The sequence below is a fragment of the Urocitellus parryii genome, chromosome 15 (assembly GCF_045843805.1).
Source record: "Urocitellus parryii isolate mUroPar1 chromosome 15, mUroPar1.hap1, whole genome shotgun sequence".
Taxonomy (NCBI): domain Eukaryota; kingdom Metazoa; phylum Chordata; class Mammalia; order Rodentia; family Sciuridae; genus Urocitellus; species Urocitellus parryii.
In genome coordinates this window covers 754,262-776,302 of record NC_135545.1, presented here as the reverse complement: position 1 = coordinate 776,302, position 22,041 = coordinate 754,262, and the positions used below count along the sequence as shown (strand labels likewise).

Here is a 22,041-nt window from a genome sequence, read left to right as displayed (position 1 = left end):
GTGGCCGTGTCTCACTGGGCGGCTCTCCACCCTCGTGGCTCTCTCCCAGAGCTTCTCCACTTTCCCTTTTGTGTCTGCAGATCAGCTTCTCAGGAGGAAGTCACTTCTGCCCTGGGCTGAGCTCAGCGCCTACATCCCAGGTCGGCTGCACCACGAGTGGACTCCGGCCCTGTCTCTGCTCCTGGACCCAGCCCCCGAAACCCGCTAACGTCACGGGAGAGCGAGCGAACGGCCGTTCGCCTGCGCGCAGGGCGGACACGCCTCTCCGCGTCCACGTGGAAACTCCAGTAGAGACCACTTGGCCGCGATCCCTTTAAGAAGTGCGAAGCCCCGCCCCGCTTTCCAAAGGCGGTGACGCTATCTCCCAGCGCCCCGTGAGGCCAATCGGCTGCGGTTCCCCGAGAGGCACGCAGACCGCCCTGCGGAGCGTGAGAACTACGTTACCCAGAATGCCATGCTAAGACCTGGCCAATGAGCGCTCGGCAGAGGGCGCCGCCGCGTTTGTTCTGTAGCTCGGGGCGGGACTTCCGGCGTCGCTCCCGGACGGTCGTAGTGATAGCTTTCCGGTTCCGCACGCTCCATCAGCTATAGGGGTCCTGGGTGGTCTTCGCGGCACCACGGCGAAGCCGATGGCTGTGGCCGCGCCGCAGGACTCAGGGGGGGTAAGCGCCGCGTCCCCCGGGCCGCCCGAGTCCTGGATCCCCGAGGGGCTGCGCGCGTCCTCCTGTGTCACTCCACCTTTCAGGTCTCGGTGTCCAGAACGACGCGGGGCTCAGGGGCGGGTCCCCACTTCCCAAGCTGGTGTCCAGGGTGTGGGGAGCGTGACTGCCGAAGGGACTGGTTTCTTTATTTCACTAGGACGGTTGAGCCAGCAGCAATCAGGCGTTTCACCCTTATCCTCAGGGTTTTGCCAGCCAGGGAGTGCTGTGCTCAGAAGAGCGTGGTCTGCGTTGAGTTTTTCAAAGTTTCCAAACGCAATTCAAAGTTAGAACATCTGGAAAGGGGATAGCACCGAGGTGCAGCAAAGATGGAGTCCTAGTGCAAGTTCTCACCGTAGTTCACAGCACCCAGGACTGGGGCACTGAGGCCACCCATAATGCAGTCATCCCCAGGGCTGGACGGGGGAAAAAAGGAGGCCTGAGTCAGGGGAACCCCCTCCATGGTCACTTGTCTCTCTTCGTCATCTCACAGGCTCCCATGACTACAAAAACCCTTATGGACTTCGCACAGGTGAGTAGAGGGTGTGCCAGGACTTCCATGATTCTGATCCCACTCTGTCTTTTAATGTTCTGGGGATCTTCTCATGTTACTTCTCTACTTCTTTGATCCTGAGCAACTACATCAAGCCCAGGAATCACATGTCTAGACTAGGGGCTATCTGAAGTGGTTTCTTTTGCTGGAAACTAGTACAGTAAGGTGTGGAAGGTTGTCCCAAGTTTAGATAATTGGAAAGCAAATGCTAGAATGTAGGGCTGAGCTGTTGAGGAAAGCAGGGAGTTGAAAGCTAAAGAACAGAAATCACACTGTGATGGTTTTCTCAGATTTTCTGTGTCTCTTCTGGAATGAGACAAGTAATGCAAGTTTTGGATCAGAAGATGGAGATCTGACCCAAGTCTCAAATTTCCTGTGGCTACAACATGGAGACCAGACTGTGGGTGTGAAGGGTGGGATAGGAGGAGCAAAGATAAGCCTACTGTAGCAGTCAGGTGAGAGCTAATAATGGCTGGACCAATGTGGTGGCCATGCAGTTGGTAGCTGTTGGTATCTATATCAGTTTTTTTAAAGTAAGAAAGACCAGGTTTATAGATACTGAGGGTGAGATATTCTTACTTAAGAATCTGTAGTTCATGGAAGTGGGGTATTTGGGTCTAGTAGCTAGAAATATAGAAGCTCCACTAAGCAAGATAAGTTCGTAGTAGGGTCAATTATTGGAATATTCACAGTTTTGTTTTGGGACATCTTTAGAGGCTGAGATATTTCAAAGAACAGTTAGTTTAGACATCAAATGGATAGTTAACTACACAGGACTACAGCTTTGGGGAGGGATTCAGGACACATCCAGAAGGTAGTGGTCAGTGTTTGTCCTGGGTGTAGCTTGGGTCACCATTAAAAGGGAATCCTGGTTTGCTGGTAATGCTATTAGGAGCCTGGGGAACCCATGGGTGTGTCTTGTGCTTGGGTCCTTGGGTGGTAGTTGTGGGAGTCACAAAGATGTGGGAGAGAAGTGAAAGGTGTGGGAGAGAGGATGGTCTGCCAGTTTGCCATGAAATCAGTGTGAAGGCCTAGGAGTAACTGAGGTACTGAAGCTAGGACTAATGCTTATTCAACATACTTTATATCCACAAGAATTTTGTAGAATCCGTGGTGTTTCTTTCGAGTTTCATAAATTAGCAGCATAAATTTTCATGAGGAGAGTTGGTGTTCCTGAGGTGTAAGGCTACTGTGGCAGGCCATTGAATGAAGGTCAGGAGGAGAGGCAGGCAGTTCCTGGAGGGGGGCATATCAAGTACAGCACAAGCGGAAGTGGGCTGTGGTTTCTGAAATCTGAGGCCGTTCTGGGTTGCTGAGGTTGAAACAAGGAGCTCAGTCAGCAGAGGAGCTGTTGTTGGGATGTGGCCTGAGTGTTCCTGAAGGATTCATGTGTTGAAATGTGAATCCCATCCTGACTTATTAACAGTGGAAACAATCTGTGATGTTTAGAGGTTGAGCCTTTGGGAAGTGATTCGGGCTATGTAGAGTTGTTAGGACGTAGCCTGTGGTAGGATTCTGCTGGCTGTGTAAGTAGAAAAGAGATTGCACACACACGTGCGTGTTTCCTGTGTCTTGTCATGTTATGCCCTGAGCTACTTGAGGAGACTGCCAGCAAGAAGGCCATCTCACAGGAAGTGTTTAGACCTTGCACCTCCAGAACTGTGAGCCCAAACTTCCTTCTTTATACAGTAGTTTGCCTCAAATATTTTGTTATGCTAGTAAAAATGGACTAATGTGGCCTGCAGAACAGGACAGGGACTGCCTCTGGCAGTGGGGACTACCAAAGCTCTGGGTAGTACTAGATCTTATATCAACTTGCCAAGCTTTTTCGATGCCATGTTCTGAGTAATGTGGTGAAACCAGAAAGATGCCTGTGGTATGGGACACAGGGGTGGAGGTGGCTGAGGAGCGAGGCTATGTGAGAAGTGTAGTTCAAGGAGTGACGTTTACACTATGGGGATTGTGAGCTAAATGACCAATGGCCTGGCATTGAGGACATCAAAGATGATGAGCCCAAATTTGTGTCTGAGAGGCACAATCTTGGGACCCCAGGAAAATCACCTGGCTTTTGGGGATCTGGCCCTATGTTGCAGTAATTCACTTGCAGGTCAGCATGGGAAAACAAAGAAGAAGAAGAAGCAGAGCAAGCAAAGCAGCAGCAGAAAAAAAAGTCCTTTATTGTGTACAAGCAATCTTTTTATAGTATTGTGAACAAAAAAGGCAGCCTTCCAACTTCAATAAGTCAGGTCTTTCAGCTAATTAAACATATCACACAGAAGTTTTACTTTCTAATCAGAAGTGACTCGCTTCTCATGGCTAATCTACTCAGCCTGGAGTATGCTGAGCTCTGCTCTTTGTTTAGAACAGATAAAAAATTTTTCTCAGCGCCCTCCTAGCCCACTTGGCAGAACATCCCATTTGCAGGCAAGTTCTCCCAAGGTCAGCAGATACCTCGTTTTCAAGCATGTCTGTTGTTACCTATCTAAACCTTGAAGAAGCCTCTCGTTTGCGAGCAGACTCTCCCAGGGACAGCAAACATCCCGTTTGCAGGCAAACTCCATCAAGGACAGTAATAGTAACACAGTCACATCTGATTTTCTACAGCCCTACATGTCAGGCCATTTAGCTGGTTCTCCCAGCCCACCTGCCTGGGGATGCTGAAGGAGGATAGTGACCATGGGACCAAGAGGAGAGCGTGGTACTTGGTGGTGCTGAAGGAGGACACGGTGACAACAGACCTTGAGGAGATGGTGAAACTCAATACTATCGATGTCTCCTCTGAGTTAGAAAGCAGAAAGGAAGACGAGCAAGGGAAGGCTGACTGGTAGGGAGGAGGAGTGGACTTGGGTTCCTAGGAGAGAAGCTGATGAAATTTTCCCCATCTTGGCAGGACTGTGTGACCTTTGAGGATGTGGCCATTTACTTCTCCCAGGAAGAGTGGGGGCTCCTTGATGAGGATCAGCGGGTGCTGTACCTCGGTGTGATGTTGGAGAACTTTGCACTTGTAACCTCACTAGGTAAGACTCTCGCCCGCACCCCACTGTTTTGAGCTGGGCTCTATTTATTCATTTTCCCTCTAGCGGCAGTTCTGCCTTTTCCAGAGCCTGTGGAAATCCTCTCCACATGTGCATGGATGAGCTTGGTGCACTGCCACGAGAAGCCTTAGCTCTTGCTGCCCTGAAGTGCGCAGGGGAGGGTCTGGGCATCAGGTATCTGGTGTCAGCTACAGAGTCAGCCTGACAGATCTCACCCGACTTTCTACTCCCTCTTTAGGTCACTATTCCCCAAGGTCTGCACCTCCTCCTGGATGACATTTCCTGTGGTCTGTAGTGTGCTGTGTGGTCTGGGCAGTGCTGCAGGATTACCTGGCCTGTCTTTCCTTTAGGAGAGCAAGTGAGAGCCCTGGTGGTGCCATAGGATGAACATGCCACACGTCTCAGAGGACTCTGGGCCTTGATGAGTGGCCGCTGAGGGAGTGTGTGACATCCAGACTTTCTCCTCAGAACCAGCAGCCTGTTTTCTAACCCTGGCCACAGCCTGCCTGGTGTCTGCCAGAGTTTCGGAGCTGATGCCACTGGTCAGCCTTTGTTTCTGTCTACCTACTTACCTACTTTTCTTTCCTTTCCTTCTTTCCCTTCCTCCCCTCACTTCCTTCCTTCCTTCTCTTCTTTCTTTAGAGTTTCGGAGCTGATGCCACTGGTCAGCCTTTGTTTCTGTCTACCTTCCTTTCCTTCCCCTGGAATTGAACTCAGGGGTACTTAATCACTGAGCCACATACCTAGTCCTTTTTTTATGATTTATTTGGAGACAGTGTCAAGTTGCTTAGGACCTTGCTTAGTTTCTGGGGCTGGCTTTGAACTTGCAGTCCTCCTGCCTCAGCCTCCTGAGCTGCTTGGACCACAGGCCTGTGGCCCCACCCCTGGCCTTTTCCTTGTCTTTGTTGATTTTTTGCTGACTCCTTACTTTGTGGTCTCTGGCCTTTTGCTGCTCCCTCCTTTCTGTACTCCATGTGCCACATATCCTCTGCACTGCCTCCTTGGTGACATTTCCCAACACTGACCATTTGTGGTGAAGTTTGTGAACGTCAATAAATATTCCTTTTTCCAATTGTACTTTCCTGGTTCTGGATGCTATTAGCCTTTGGGACAGCATGCACATGTCACCAGATGATAAAGGCTTGTCAAAGTCAGTGATGAGGAGTAGATTTGAGGCCCTGCCTCACCACCATGTTGTGCAACTCAGCCTTGTGTCCTTTGTCTGGTGATGGCTCACCCTTTTTGATCCTTAGAGGCTCAATACTGCCAGGCAGCCACTGCTTCAAAATGCTTCCAGCTTTCTCATCCTCAGAACAATACAGTGTGGACTCATTCTTTGATGTGTATGTGATAGGAGGACCTCCTCTTTCTGTTTTAAAGTGTACTGCAGGATTTTAACTGATTGAGTTGACTGAGTGAGAGTTTAATGTCATCGATAGAATAACTTATTATTTAAAGTGGCAAGATAATAGTACCATGATATATGGGCCTAGGTGAGAAGGTGCCCAGTGGTGAGGCCGAAGCAAAAGGGAAAATACTAAACTATAGCCTTTATTGGATTTCCTGCCCAATAGGTAGGGCATGGTAAATAGTTCAGGATGGGTACATAAATCATTGCAGTGGACCCTGGGATTAAGGGACATCTTGGTCATACTTGCCTACTACCTGTCTTGGAATGATTGGGGCAGAGGACTATGGAATACTGAAGTATCAAGGCCATATAGAAAATATAGTCTGCAGTATGGACTCTGGATTGGTTATTTTGCATTTGAATAGTGTGATTCCATCTCACACCTTTGGTAAGAATTGCCTTGCTCTCTTCCCCAGCCAGCAAAATTTAGTTTGTTTTTAAATGGAATCTCATTCACTCTTGCCTCAGCTTCCCAAGTAACTGGGATTACAGGGTAATGCCATTGTGCAAGGCTTTCAGCAAAGCATTTTGCTTTGTTTTGTTCTGGTGATTGAACTCAGTGCACTGTATTGTTGAGCTACATTCACACCCCTTTTTATTATTTTAAGACAGGGTATTTCTAAGTTTCTTAGGCTAGCCTTGAACTTGTGATCCTTTTGCCTTAGCCTCCCAAATAATCAGGGTTGCAGGCATGTGCCACTACTCCTAGTCTTAGAAGTTTTTTTTTTTTTTGAGGTATCAGAAAATCAGGCTGGGGGCATCACTCAGTGGTAGAGCACTAGCATTTATGAGATCCTGTATTTGATCCTTAATACCACACATACAAAAGTCATATTATACAGGAAGTACTTTAAAACATGAGTAATATACTCCCACTATGGTTTCAACATGCATTTCATTAGAATTTATTTGCTTACAGTTTGTTGGCATGGAATGGAGGATGAAGAGATACCTTCTGAGCAGATTTCTGTAGGACTGTCACAAGTCAAGACTACAAAGGCAGGTGTTTCTACCCAGGAGACTTATCCCTGTGAAATGTGTGTTCCAGTTCTGAAAGACCTTTTGCACCTGGCTGATCAACCTGGGCAGGAACCATACTTGACTGGGATATGTGCAAACCTTCACCAGGAGCAGAATTGTCACAGCTCAGAGATGTCCTTGAAGAGAGACTTGGGGAAAGCCTCATTTATGAAGAGCTGCAGAATCCAAGGGAAACCTGTAACTTGTGGGGATGTTGGAAAAAGCTTCTTGGCCACATTGGACTTTATCCAGCCCCAGTCTGTTCCCAACTGTGAGAGGCCAAATACAGTTACTGAGTGTGGGGAAGATCTTCATATTGGAATAAATCATTACAAGTGGGGTGAATGCAGAAAAACTTCCAGCCACAAACATGCTCTTGTTCACCATCCACCAGTCTACACTGGAAAAAGGCTTTATGAATCTACCAAATGTGGGAAAGCCTACTGCTGCAAGTACTCACTTATTCAGCTCCAGAGAGTCCATAATGGAGAAAGGCCTTATGAATGCAGTGAATGTGGGAAATCTTTCAGCCAGACCTCCCACTTGAATGACCACCGCAGAATCCACACTGGAGAGAGGCCTTATGAGTGTGGTCAGTGTGGGAAATCATTTAGTCAAAGAGCCACCCTCATTAAACATTACAGAGTGCACACTGGAGAAAGGCCTTATGAGTGTGGTGAATGTGGGAAATCTTTTAGCCAAAGCTCCAACCTCATTGAACACTGCAGAATTCACACTGGAGAAAGGCCTTATGAGTGTGATGAGTGTGGGAAAGCATTTGGGTCCAAATCCACTCTTGTTCGACACCAGAGAACTCACACGGGAGAAAAGCCTTATGAATGTAGCGAATGTGGGAAATTCTTTACACAGAGCCACAGCCTACTTGAACACCAGATAATTCACACCGGAGCAAGGCCTTATGAGTGTGGACAGTGTGGTAAGTCATTTAGCCTAAAGTATGGCCTCATTCAACATCAGTTAATCCACAGTGGGGCTAGGCCTTTTGAGTGTGACCAGTGTGGAAAATCTTTTAGCCAAAGAGCCACCCTCAATAAACACCACAAGGTGCACACTGCAGAAAAGCCTTATGAGTGTGGGGAATGTGGGAAAGCCTTTATGTTCAAATCCAAACTCATTCGGCACCAGAGGACTCACACTGGAGAAAGACCTTTTGAGTGTAGTGAATGTGGGAAGTTCTTTAGACAGAGCTACACCCTTGTTGAACACCAGAAAATTCACACTGGCTTGAGGCCCTATGAATGTGGTCAGTGTGGAAAATCCTTTATCCAGAAGTCTGGCCTCATTCAGCACCAGGTGGTTCACACTGGAGAAAGACCATATGAGTGCGGCAAATGTGGGAAATCTTTTACACAGCACTCTGGCCTCATTCTTCATCGAAAATCTCACACCATGGAGAGGCCTCACAAAAGCAACAAATGTGAGGAAGCCTTCAGCCCAAGGTTTAACATCACTTAGCTCCTGGAAGTCCACACTTGAGAAAGGCCTACACCTGCAGGAATTGTGCTATTTGGTCAGTATTAGGCCTTATGAGGGAACTGCCTGCCTGAAGTTGAACATCATACTTCCTAACACCCACACTGGGGTGAAAGTCCCACTCATTCAGGGACAGGTAAAGCTCACAGGAGCCTTTGTCAGAGTTAAATCACTGCCAGAAGGCATCTTCTACCACCTAACAGTGTTCATTGGTCATCTGAGCTTGTAAAAGAAGGAACATGTTTGCTTATGCCCAGGAGAAATTCTTGAACAGCCTGGGCCTTCAAGGATAATTCTTTCTGCTTTCTGACTGATTAAAACATATATCTGACCTAGTTTTTAACCAGGAGGAGCTGATCTGCAGTCTGCTAGAGTCTTCTAGGAATGGCTTACCTTACCTTCATGGAAAAGTTTTATCGGTCTCCCATTCACCAACATGAAATTTTCTTCATACTGTTCTAGCTTATGCATTAATAAATGCTTTATTATTTAATCTACCTGTAGTCTTTGTGGTTCTATTCACAGTTTCTGATGAGAGGAGACAAAATTGAGCTCTGTGTGAATGATCAGTAGTTTTACAGAGCCCCCATTTTTAATATCTTAACACAGATATTATGAGTAAAAGTAATTATTATTTCTTACTCTAATTTGCTTTGCTGCCCAGGACCTAGAAAAACCTACAGAACTGTATATAGTCTTTATGTGTAGCCTTCATGTCTCTATTTTTGGTGAAAACAGATCACTATGAAGAGGGGTATCATGAATTTCTTCAGTTCCCATAGACTCTCACATAGTGCCCAACACTGTTGAAGGGAAGCCTTTTTTAGGTTCTACAAGGGTAACGTGCTCTTGTATTTGTAATTCCATAGTGTCAGTCAACCCTATGGGAGCCAGGTATGCACCATAACTGGTACAGAAATAGTAGGTGAAATTAATTGGAATTGGAAGATCCGACAGCAGAACAAGTGGACTGACATTTGTAAAAGTGCATACATACTGTTTCATTTCATGACATGCACAGTCACATGATCTCTGTATTAAGCTTGACAGTGCATTCACAGTCTAGCTTGGATAGAACAACCCCACATCCTGTAGGCATAATAAAGAACTGATACCTGTCAGAGCCTGGGGCTGAGTGCACACCTCGGCACAACCTGCTGACTTATTGAGGGTTCCACATGAGTGCAGAACAGGCTAGGACAGATCATCTGAAGGATCTTGGGTTGAAGAGGACTCAAATGACATTCCCCACCAGAGGCTTTTTTCTCAGGCACAATCATCCTGAAGTGCTGTCCACCTGACTTGGCCCTCAGAAGTCCTGGCTCTCTGCAACTTTCTAAGTGACAGTGACAGATTCTAATGTCCAATAGCCCAAAGCCAACTTCCTACCTCTGACTTGCCAGACATAGTACCTTTCAAGGAAGTGACCATGACCTTCACCTGGTAGAAATTTGAACCTGGCCCAGAAGATGGTGTATCAGTGTGTGAGGCTTTTGGAAACACACACACTTAATACACAATGATTAATAGTTCCAGAGGATGTGCTTTAACTTGGGAAGAAAAAGGCAGTGGAACGAGCATTTTTAGGTCTTTGGTCCACTTTGTGTTGACTTTTGTGCAGATTGAGAGATAATCATCTAGTCCCATTCTTCTATGTATGAATGACCAGTTTCCCCAGAATCATTTGTTGAAAAAGCTTACGTATTCATCCGAATTCCCCAGAGAAACAGAACCAATGGCATGTGAGCCTCTGTGCATGTGTATGGAAGTTGAATTATTTATTTATTATAAGGAATTGACTCATGCAACTATGGAGGGTGACAAATCCAAATATCTACCATCTGCAAGCAAACCATTGGGGGTGGTTTCATAGTAATAGAAACCATAGAGCCATAGCAACCAAATGATATTGTGTATTGTATTGACATTAAAATTCACAAATAGAATAGTACAGAATAGAAGACACAGATTCAAAACTGCACAATTCAGTCATCCAACTCTTTGACAAAGGTGCCACAAACATACATTGGAAAAAGGACAGACTTTTTCAACAAATGATTCTGGGGAAACTGGTCATTCATACATAGAAGAATGGGACTAGATGATTATCTCTCAATCTGCACAAAAGTCAACACAAAGTGGACCAAAGACCTAAGAATTTTAACAGAAACGATGAAACTGCTGGAAGAAAACATAGGGTTTACACTTCACCAAAGAGGTGCAGGGTCATTAGCTACTAGAGAAATGCAAATTAAAATACACTGAGATTTCATCTAACTCCAATTAGAATGGCAGCCACGAAGAATACAAACAATAATAAATGTTGGAGAGGATGTGATGAAAAGGGAAATTTTTACACTGTTGGATTGTAAATGAGTATGATACTATGGAAATCAGCCTGGAAGTTCCTTAAAAGACTAGACATGTAAACCACCATATGACCCAGCTATACCACTCTTTGGTATTTATCCCGAAAAGCTAAAGTCATTCGACTACAGTGAAACATGCATAGCCATGTTTGAAGTAGGATGATTCACAATAGCCAAACTATGGAACCAGCCTAGGTGTCCATCAATGAATGGATAAAGAAAATGTGGAATACATTTCCAATACACAACGGAGTTCCAATTGCACAATAAAAATTTTAAAGTAATGAAGAGGAATGAAATTATGTCATTTTCAGGAAATGGGGATGGAACTTGAGTGCATTATATTAAGTAAAGTAAGCTGAAGTCAGAAAGTCAAGGGTGATGTTTTCTCTCATATGTGGAAGCTAGAAAGAATAAAGAAAGGTATACATTAGGGGTGGGGAATCTAATGAAAACTGAACAGAGGTCACAGAAAAGGGACCAAGGTGGGGGGGGATGGGGGAAAGAGGAAGTACTGGGAAATGGTATTGTCCAGTTTATATGGTTATATTGTGTGTGTGTGAGTATGTGACAAATTCCATTATATATAACTATGACAATAAAAATATGTTTTAAAAAATGGGCTGGGGATATGGCTCCGTTGGTAGAGGGCTTGCTTTGCATGCATAAAGCCTTGGATTTGAATCGCAGCATGACACACACACACACACACAAAAGTGACCAGTTTGGAGTCATAATATCCTATTAATGGAATAATTGATCATTGCTGTGTCTCCTATGGAGACATTTCTCCCTTTCAGATAAAGACCACTAGGCCAGCAGAATGTAAAGTTGCAGGAGGGGGCAGCAAAACATTTATTTGCTTGTGAATCACTAAGGTTCTAGAGAGTGGCGTCACCTTCATTTGCCCCTCTCAATTCCTGGGTTTGTGAGCCCCAGTTATGGGGAAAACCATGTCATGTATTAGATATGAATCTGAGCATGTAGAGTTTTTGGAACACCTGTAAGGTGTTTTCAACTAGCCAGTGCCCTTTCAAAAGGCCATTGCACCATTCTTTCAGTACAGCTGCATCAGGCTGATGAGAAACATGGGAAGATAAGTGAATTCCATGCACATCAAACCACTGCCATGTATTACTTGCTGTGATGTAGTGAATAGATAGGACAGATGGAGAGTAAAACAGGTAGTTAGGGCAATGGGCACCATAAAAGCTTCTTTAAATGTAAAGGCCACTCCATGAAATTAACCTTTAGAAACTTCCAAACACTCCAGCCAACTCCTTTGTGCTGGAGCATGGAAAAGAGGAAGCAGAGTGGACCTGAGTGAAGGCTACAGACTCGAGGGCTACAGGGGTGCATAACCAATCAGAAGATCACAGGCCAAACCAATAGCCTTGGCATTTTTCCAATACCTGATTAATGCAGATATTGATAAATGTCCCTATGCAGTATCTCTATTAACCACTAGACTAGTACACGTAGGTGGCAAACTACTGTTTCTCTTCATTGCACTTGAATAAATCCTACTCTTTACATTCACTCTTCACTGTGGATTTCATTCTTCAAATTTGTGAGACAAGAACCTGAAAATAAGTCACTGAGTATGGCTGGGGTATTCTGCCACAATTAGATCCTGCTCACCTCTGCCAAAAAATCTGATCCCGATATTGAGACCAGCACTAAGGCTGGTAGGCACCCCTTGATGTAAAAAGCTGCCAGTGAGGTAGAAGGGTGTACCGCTTCCAGTAACTGCAGCAGCAGAAGTGGAGAATCGGATCATCTATAATTCTTGATCAGAAGCAATGCTGTGCAGAATTCCTTGACCATCAACAAGACATTCTGTATGTTCCCAGGTGATAGTATATCATCACATGCAGAGAAGGCACGCTATATTCAAAATATGTATTACAGTAAAAACAATGCTGCTTCTTCCATGATTGAATAAGTACAACGTAATCATGGCAATCAACCTGCCATCAGGTAGTTGGCTGATCAACCGTGGATCCAGTGTTGGTATCTGCCTTTAGTGACTGGGTACTCAGTGGGCCTTGCTGGCTGGAGTCTGTGCTGCTGAAGCCATGCATGACTTCTAACTTGGCCACCTTAGCACTTTCTTCATAGTCTTATAGGGTAGTGTCAGGGTGACTGGAGCCAGAGTTGGACTCGTATTCACAAAGCAGGTCACCCTCTCTTCCTCGTTATTAAAGTCCTTCTAGGCCATTCAGGCAGGACTCACTCCTATTCAACAACTTATCCCCAAATGCTTTTGTCACCACTTTTTTTTTTTATCATCTGTTTTCCAAGCCCCTACTTTTGATCCAAACTATTAAGCACAATGATAATTTCTCTCTTCCTCTCTTTCTGTGTCTCTGCAGTATTAAAGATGGAACTCAGGGCCTTCCCCATGCTAACCAAGTGCTCTATTGACCTATGATATATATCCTATTAAATTTGGAGATTTGGTGAGAGGTGTGAGCTGGCAAACGGCTTGAGATACTCACTTTGAAATTGTTTTGCAATTTTGAAGGGAATTTTTGGAGAAGATCATTAACTCACTTAGTTAAAACAGAAGTTTGGTACTATTAGGAATGTGAAAATTTTATTAAATACATTTTTCAAGAGCTCATCTGTTGTGGTTGAATCTAGAATGCTCCCCAAATCTCAAGTGCTGAAAGTGTAGTCCTCAGTGTATCACATTTCAGATGTGGAGCTTTTAGGCAATGGTTTGATCATGAGGGCTCTGAACTCAACAATGGATTAATCCATTTTTTAAATGGATGGATTGGTGCATCTTAGCTGGATGGACTCCTAAGAGGCGAAACCTAGTTGGATGAAGTAGGTCACTGACCACATATTCTAGAAGGGTTTGTATTTTCTCTGGTCCTTTTTTGCTATCCAGCTGCATTAGCTGAGGAAATTTCCTACATCACTCTTTTCTGCCATAAATTTCTGTTTCACCTTAGGCCAGAGCAATGAGGTAGCTAAACATGGCTCATGGATAAACCAGGAGCCCAAATAAATGATTTCTCCTCTAAGTTGTTCTTGATAGGTTTTTTGATCACCGTGATGACAAGATAACTAACTTCAGCATTGTGCATACTGAAAGGGAATTGTGCGTCTTGATTCTTACATCATTGAATCCAAAGCTAATAAGCACTGTCCTGAAAGGGCTCTGTTTTCTGGCTCTATTATACATGGGGGTGTACAGGATATGGGTGTATGTGGGAGGCCCACGTCAGGAGCCCAGCATTTCTCCTCTCCTGATCGGATGAGGCACTGTGGGTCATCCTGCCAATGATCTGGCTACTCTTAAGTCGCTGAGGACAGAAGTCTTGATCTTGAGGGAAGAAACAATGCAGCCAAATGTTGCTTCATGTGTGGGCTTGCCTTCCTGCAGCCCCTGGGTCCAGCTACGCTCACCTGTTTCTTTGTGATATGAACCCCTTGCCCTACTGGGGATAGAATGTTCCATGGAAACGCCCTTCTCTTACTGTGCCCTTGGGTGTGGCCTACCCAGGTGTCAGTCAACCTGCTGACAGCAGACATCATGAAGATAGACTCAGACCCTTGAAACCTGACCCCTTACCTCATTTGAATGGCTTCTCCTCAATAAAAGGGGACTGCATGTGCTCGCTTTCTCTCTCTCTCTCTCTCTCTCTCTCTCTCTCTCTCTCTCTCTGCAGACCCTTAAGGTCAGAGGAGCTCTCACAGCACCCCCAAAGGAAAAGGTATCTCTGTCTCTTATGGGGTTATTTCACACGGCCCAGGTCCCCTGGAGTGACCCTGGGTGTTTTTGTTGCAGGAACGCGACAGGTGTATATTTTCTGGGTGTCTGTGAGGCAGGAGATGTCCAAAGTCCTTCAACTAGAAGAGGAAACCCTTGCTGTAGGGGCCTAATCTCTAATAGTACATGCAAAGATGGAAGCACTTGTAGTCAGGGCCTTCAGTGTTAACATGTTAACAGTGTTCTCCATCTGGCTGTGACACCACTTGGCCCCCCGGCTCGTAACCAGACTGAGGATGTGCTCTACTGCAGTTCCCATCCACTATTAATCTGTTACTGTGACCTACCCCCCCATTTGTTTATGATTGCCTACAGATGGATTCTGTCCTTCTCAGGGATCTTCTGACCAAGGGATAGAAAGCTACAACATTTCAGAGAGCTCCATCATGTTTGTAGATAATTTGTATAATCCATGAGCCTGCAGTGCTATTCATCAGTGAATCCCAGGGTTTCATCTGGGACCTGTGGGGTACAAAGGAGGGGTGACCCTCACCACCATGGCATCTCACAAGGGACTAATCCAAGTGAGCCCACACTTTCCTACAGTTAGATTATTATGACAGGGCTCTTGTTAGTCTTCATCTTGTTTGAGAAGCTGCTGTAAAGAGTCATAAGCTAAAGTTCTGTGAGAACCTATATCTTCAAGAGATTCCAATAGGCAGTCAGTCACTGTGTGTGTGTGTGTGTGTGTGTGTGTGTGTGTTTTACTAGGGATTGAATGCAGGGTCACTATAGAACTGGGCTACATTGCCAGTGAAGAATTATTATTATTATTATTATTATTATTATTATTATTATTATTTTGGCACTGAAGAGTGAACACAGGGGACATGGTAAATCAGCCACACCCTCTCACTAATTTACTTAGGGTCTACCTAATTGGGGTCTCACTAACTTGCTTAGGGCCTACCTAAATTTCTGAGGCTGGCCTTGAACTTACAATCCTCCTGCCTCAGCCACACAAGTCACTGGGATTACAGGTGTGTACCACCACACCCGGCTCCATGGTTTATTTATTATTTTTCATTCTTGAGACAGCATGTTTATGAGTTGCCCAGGCTGGCCTTGAACTTGCAATCCTTCTGCCTCACACTCTCAAGTAGCTAGGATCACAGGAAGGCTTCAGTGCCCCAGCCCATTTATTGTTTTAATGAATAACAGAGCAGTGAGAAGGGCAGCCTCTTGCCTCTGAGCCGTTGGATGTCTTGTCATCCTAGGTGTCCAGAGATTCGGGAGGCATGAGAAGAGACTCCCAAACTTCTATGGTGAAGGAGTGTCCAAGATTATTCATGGAAGTGCATATTGATTCATTTTGGTAACAAATTTGGTAAATGAACTGGCAAATGGAAATACTTTGCCTCATGAACACTGTGAGACTTAACTGGGTATTGGGTATTGGACCTACTAATCTTCACGTACTTACAGGTTGTTCATTTTCCTTAACACACTGCTGTCAAAACCATTTATCTCTGGCAATGGCTTTGCTTGTGCTTTGCAGAGATGGCATTTGTGAACCTGGTTTCATCAGATTCTGAGAGACCTTGAAGACTTGACTCACCAACAGAATCAAACCCATCTAAGGACTGAACCAAAGCTTCTCAGTACCATCCTGCAATAAGAGGCAGCAAAATTCTGTGGGGAACAAAGGGCTGATTCCTGATCAGAGTAAGGACCTTACAGTAAGATGCCTCTGTAAGCTCCATTGTTTGTTTGTTGTCTCCAGAGGAAGTGCCAAGGAAAATGGTGACATGATCAAACACAAAGAAACCAACTGGGAGAAAATCACTGTCTTATCTGGGGAAACGTGATCATCAGAGTAAATAAGAGAAATGCAATTACACCAAATTGGACATTTAAAAGTTCACAAATCCACATCAATAGAATGATGAAATGTAGAAGGCCCCAAATGGAAACAGATAGGATGGAAAAGTCTACCTCATGGAACACTGTCCACTCATGAACGTGGGCTGAGTCAGAAATCATCATGGTGGCTAAAAGTGTGGGAGTAACACTGGTATGACCAGGATCATTACACAGTTCAAAATATCACCAAGTGTTCCCTAAATACAAAGGAACGCTCGTAAGCATCAAGTCAAGACATGAAAGGTCAACCTGAGCAGAAATAACATGCCACTATTCTCATACACAGACGTCCCATTGCTCCTGCTGGAGTGCCACAAGAGATCACATCACCCTTTCTGTGGATTCTCTGAAAATATTAAAATTTTAATAAATCTTTTGGAAATAGTAGAGAAACAGGGAAATCTTACCCCCAAAATATTGGCCTGCAGTGTAGAAAAAAATGATTTCATGATGTTGAATGAAAGTCTGAGGAGTTCTCTCTCAGAAGAATATAAAGAGACATAGAAACTAAATAAAATGTGAGAATTTGGCTTTGGCCCCATACACAGAAAACTGCTTACTGGCAATTTGGGGCCAAGAATGACAATGTATTATGTACTATTTTTCATTGCTTTTCATACTACCATGGTTTAATAATGGCACAATGACAAGATATAAACTCTTGATTTCTATAATATTATTCCAATAGCATAAGGAACTTTCTGAACTCATAGATATTATGCAATGAAATATATCAGCCCACCACATTCATGGATTCCATCAACCATGGGCTGAAAATACTTGTAAATTGGGTCTGTAGGGAACATGTACACAGGGTTTTCGTGGCATGTTCTCCTAATCAATAGAGTCTTGCATAGTTTTACATTTCATTTAGCATTGTCAGTAATATAGGGTGATTCCAAATGCACAGAAGGTTGTGTTTATCATATATGTGTTACAGAATTTTATAATAGAAACTTGAGGATCTGACTACATTGGTATCCACAGTGGTCCAGAAACTGAAGCCTTTATGGTACTGAGGGATGACGGTTTACACTGACAGGTAGGAAAAATACTTCCAGTTAAGGCCAGTTGTCGGGAAATATATCCACATTAATATATAATTACACATGAGAGTCACATAATTCATGTTCTATAGTAATACAATATCACCTTTCTAATGGAGAGAAACAAACTAGAAGTAGAAAATATCTCCCTTAAATTGCTAACAAGTCTGACTAAAAGAAATAAAGAAAATCTACAATACGTATAAAAGTGAGACACATTATTAAATCACTTCATCTAAGTCAGGAATGAAGGAGGAACCATCATTGTCCATATGGTCTTGAACATTAGACTATAAGAACTACTTTTTCAGTTATGACAAAAAAAGGACCAAGAATGGGAATGGGAATGGAATCTTCCCTCTTCTCCTGATCTCACTAAGGCAACTCCTGTGACAGCACCATCACAATGGATCCCCCTGTGAGCATCCTGATCAGTGTGGGACCCACCCTGGAGCCCACCTTCACAGCACGTAGTTTCTACCCTTCTCTCTCCAGGGGAGCCACCGGCTTCTGACAAGAGACTGTGCAACTTAATGACTGGGGTGCCTGTGAGGAAGGAAAGCAGACAGAATGTGGGGACAAAGCTGCTGCAATGTCACCTGTGCTGATATATCCCGGTGCCCATAAAAGTGCCTGACCTACGTGGGTTAGGAGATAAATACTCTTGAAGCAGCAAATGAATAAGTCCTTGTGGTGCTCCCACCTATTTGAACCACTGTGGTTGCTTCTCCACACTCACCACATGCTGTCGGATGTGAGTCTGGTGTCCTAGGAGTTCTCAGGCATTAAGACAGTCACACGGTTGAAGCCCACAGGGCTGCGGGCTCCACTCCTCACTCAGCAGGTCTCTGTGTTTCTGCTCAGGCTCCTGTGGGGTCAGTGCCTGTCCCAGGGAGAGGTCTGTCCCATTTGTTTCCCCTCTCCTGAAGGGCTTCTCATGGGGACAGGCTTGCAGAGACATGCCAGCCCCCAGGTGTGGGCCCAGGTGGTCTCCAGTCCCCATGCTGGCCCTGTCACTGCACCTGCAGGTGAAATGACAAACACTTCCCAGCAAGGCGCTGAGGTCACGGAGTCCTGAACTTTATCACCTGCCACGCCCCACCTGCAGGAGGCTGCCTCAGAACCACTGCAGACAGCACACAGTCAGGGAAGCAGGGGTTTTTCCTTTTTGGACAGTTGTAAATTTTATGTGTATCTCGATGCTTCTAATCAGCCATAAAACTAATCCATGGCAATCTACCAGGTGAGTCTTTGATTACTTTTTCATCCTGAGGTTCACATGGGTCAGAACTCTGGGTTCTCCATGTGGGACGTCAGGGAACCCACTCCAGTCTGCTTTCCACACATCTTTTCCGTGCCAGCTCCTACTGTCGCTCTGGGCCACCCTCAGCAGGTCCTCATGCCTGTTGGGTAGGTCTGTGTCCTCTCATCTTGTCCACAGGAGACTCTGAGCAGGAATACGTTCCTTGTTAAGTGTCCCTTCTGTGGCACCAGTGTCCCCCACAAGTGGACTCTCTGCTAAAGGGGTGTCAGAGGAGACCCTGCAGAGCCTCTGAGGGGTCTCGGCCACTATGTCACTGGCACTCAGTCCCCTGGTTCCAGGTCCATGCTGCGGCCACCGTGCTTTCTCAGGTCAGCATGTGGAGCCCAAGGGAGTCTGCAGGAGTCTGTTTAGAATTCTGTTCTGTTGGAGGCACGTTAACATCCCTTAGGGGAAAGGCCTGATTGTGTTTTCCATTTGGGGATAAAAAGGTTACTCAGCAAAAATGTGTGGCTCATTCTGATGAGGAAGAGAAGCTGGAGGAAGGGAAAGGGAGCAAAAGGAAATGTGGGCGCCAGGTTCCCCAGTCTGGCTGTATACCCCTTGGCACCCCGGCTTGTAAGCAGGTTGTGAATGTGCTGAACGCTGTTTTCACCCACTATTAATCTGTTCTCTGACTCACCCACCCCCATTTGTTCATGAAGCAGAAGATGATGTTTCTGTTCATGCCAGGGATACTGCAGATGGGCAGCACACGCCCCTCAGGAGGGCTCAGGGCATCTATGTAGATCCCCCTGTGTGTCCACACATCCTAGGGTGTGTCCACACATCCTCAGTCCTCCTGGCTGTGAATGTCTGCAGTCGTGTCTCAGAACGGCCTCAGTGTCCACAGGCTCTGGTTAGTGGGAATTCTCAGGGCAGGGAGGACTCACAGCCTCCCACAGTCCTAGGACGGTGTGGAGCACAGGGTGAGCAGGCAGACCTGGAGGCTCCGCCGCAGCCTGAGCCCTGCCCTCTGGCTCATGTCAGGCGTGGTCTTCTGAAACACCCCTGTTCTCTCCATCCCCTCTGTGTGGTCTACCTCACAGCTGTAGACCTACTGTGCATCTTCAGTACGCCAGTGAGTTTCAAACTCCCTTCCCTATCTTGTAGATGCTTTCAAGTGGTCAATTGTGAAAATCCTGCAGGTACCACAGTGCCCAGGTGGACAGGGATATGTGCTCCGACCACACCTCCCTCTCAGCTGCCATCCCTATATCTATGTTTCTATCCATTTTTATAGAAAGAGATCATCTGCACATGTCCGTGTCCTGCCATTGCCCTGAAAAGGTATTTTTGAAACAACCTGAGTCAGGGCACAGGGCTCTTCCTCACTCTCACTTTCCCTTGGAGGTGGACACTGCAGCTTTGGGCAGCACAGGTCTCACGGTGGGTCTTTGAGTTTCTGGGCCTGAAGTCTGGGTCTATTTTGGGGAGAGTGTCTAGTTTATGGTCAGTATTACGTTGGGGGCTGTATTGATGCTGACACACTTAATCTCATGGGTTTATCTCTTCATCCCCGGCCCTGGGCACAAGCAGACCTGCGAGTGCTGACGTGATCTGCTCAGCATGGATATGGGGATGGTGTTCCTCACTCAGACAGGAGCGGGATTCGTGGGAAACTGCTCCCTCCTTTGTCTCTATAATCTCACCTTGCTCACTGGACGTCACTTTAGACCCACAGACGTGATTCTCAATCAAGTGGTACTGGCCAATTCCATTGTTCTTTTTGCGAAAGGAGTCCCTCAGACCCTGGCAGCTCTGGGATGGAAACATTTCCTGGGTGACACGAGATGTCAACTTGTCTTCTATTTCTGTAGAGTGAGCACGGGTGTCTCCTTCAGCACTTTGTGCCTGTTCAATGGCTTCCAGGCCCTAAAGCTAAACCCCAGAATTTGCAGGTGGATCACGCTCAAGATGAGATCACTACGATTTGTCAGCTTCTGCTGTTTCCTCTGCTGGGCCCTGCATCTCTTGATAAATTCATTTCTGCCTTTAATAGTGAATGGCCCATTGAATAGGAAAAATCTCAGTGTGGATGGGAATCACGGGTACTGTTCCTGGGTAGTGCCAGAGAGACACAGCACCTTATACACTGTCTGGTACTTCTCCCCCGACTTGTTGAGTCTGGTCCTCGTGGCCTGGGCCAGTGGCTCCATTGTCCTTGTCCTGCACAGACACAGGCAGCAGGTTCAGCACATCCACAGCCGCGTCCTCTACCCCCGACCCTCTCATGAGGCCAGAGCCACACACACCGTCCTGATCCTGGTGAGCTCCTTTGTTGCCTTTTATTCCGTCTACACTGTTCTGACCATTTGGATGACTCTTGCCCCCAGGAGAGGCCAGTGGGTCATGGCCAGCTCTGTGCTGGTGTCCTCCTGTTTCCCAGCACTCAGCCCCTTTGTGCTCATCGTCAGCGACACCCGCGTCTCTCAGCTCCTCCATCACTGCAGAGCAAGGACACATGGTGTCTCCCAATCCACCTGCCTGGCTAGCGGTCTGTTGTCTTGGATGTATTTGAAAGTTAATGTCAAAATCTACTCATACAGAGCTGGTTGTGGTGGTGCACGCCTGTAATCCCAGTGACTCAGGGGCTGAGACACAAGCATTGCTTGTTCAAAGCCCCAATGGAAGGTGCTTAGCCACTCAGTGAGGCCCTGTCTCTAAATATAAAAATTAGGCTGGGGATGTGGCCCAGTGGTTGAGTGCCACTGAGTTCAATCCACAGTACCAATAAAATTTTAAAAATCTGCTCATATTTGAAGAGCCCTTATGTCAAGATTGATACCATGGCAAATGAGGGGGCCATTTCTCCTCTGGCATCAGTTCTATGCCAGACTAACCATGAACACTGTGCACGTACTTCAACAAGGATTTATCATTCTAACCTTAGGTTTCTCAGTTAAGAATGTTCAGGATGTTTTATTTATTTTTTTCATTTGTATATTTTGTTTGTCCAGGATATTTTAAAAGAATGTAATGGAGGAAATTTCTGAGTTTCAGTTACAGGAAAGTCTTGTATTTTCGGTTTTATAGAAACTCACTGAAGGCTATTTTCATTTTTCTTTCTGTTTTTTAAAATTAATTCAATTTAATTGACCAGTATTTATTATGTGTATTTATGGAACACAGTGGGATGTTCTGATCTATTTACACATTGTATAAAGATTAAATCACCTAGTTAACATATCCAACATCTCACAAACTTATTTCTGGTGAGGATCTTTAAAAAATCTGTTGTTTTAGGAAATTTTAAATGCAAACTACGTTATTAACAACAGTGATCATAAATCGTTTTCCCAATAATTTCTGAGCTCACTTTTGGCAGGGGAATGAACTGCATGAGCAGTGTGAGGAAGGCACTGCCAGCCTCAGGGGAGTGGCTGAGTCTCAGGTGCTTGGAGTGCAGACAGGTGGGGAGGTGAGCAGGAGAGGAGGGACAGGGAAGTCTCTGGCAATCACTTAGGA

General features: G+C 45.5%; 2 protein-coding genes across 3 annotated transcripts; both read left to right on the top strand.

The window, feature by feature from the left end:
* The first annotated feature begins 540 nt into the window (after positions 1-540).
* LOC113175465 (uncharacterized) lies at positions 541-8,278 on the top strand. Of its 2 annotated transcripts, XM_026379709.2 has the most exons (4): positions 541-662; positions 1,192-1,230; positions 4,142-4,268; positions 6,617-8,278. In XM_026379709.2, the coding sequence occupies exons 1-4, from the start codon at positions 630-632 to the stop codon at positions 8,191-8,193; spliced, it is 1,776 nt and encodes a 591-aa protein (XP_026235494.1). In that variant the 5' UTR covers positions 541-629; the 3' UTR covers positions 8,194-8,278. The 2 variants fall into 2 exon arrangements, with proteins under 2 accessions (XP_026235494.1, XP_026235495.1); XM_026379710.2 differs by lacking the exon at positions 541-662 and having other exon boundaries at positions 1,191-1,230; positions 3,856-4,268.
* An 11,864-nt stretch (positions 8,279-20,142) lies between these two features.
* On the top strand, positions 20,143-21,150 carry LOC113175500 (vomeronasal type-1 receptor 1-like). Its single transcript, XM_026379774.2, has one exon. The coding sequence runs from the start codon at positions 20,143-20,145 to the stop codon at positions 21,148-21,150; it is 1,008 nt and encodes a 335-aa protein (XP_026235559.2).
* The last annotated feature ends 891 nt before the right edge of the window (positions 21,151-22,041 follow it).

What these genes read in the sequence shown, in the direction of transcription:
- LOC113175465 (XM_026379709.2), top strand. Translation starts at nt 630, where the DNA reads ATGGCTGTGGCCGCGCCGCAGGACTCAGGGGGG. An exon ending in CCCTTATGGACTTCGCACAG is followed by an intron (nt 1,231 to 4,141) that starts GTGAGTAGAGGG and finishes CCATCTTGGCAG; the next exon opens with GACTGTGTGACCTTTGAGGA. An exon ending in TGCACTTGTAACCTCACTAG is followed by an intron (nt 4,269 to 6,616) that starts GTAAGACTCTCG and finishes ATTTGCTTACAG; the next exon opens with TTTGTTGGCATGGAATGGAG.
- LOC113175500 (XM_026379774.2), top strand. Translation starts at nt 20,143, where the DNA reads ATGGATATGGGGATGGTGTTCCTCACTCAGACAGGAGCGGGATTCGTG.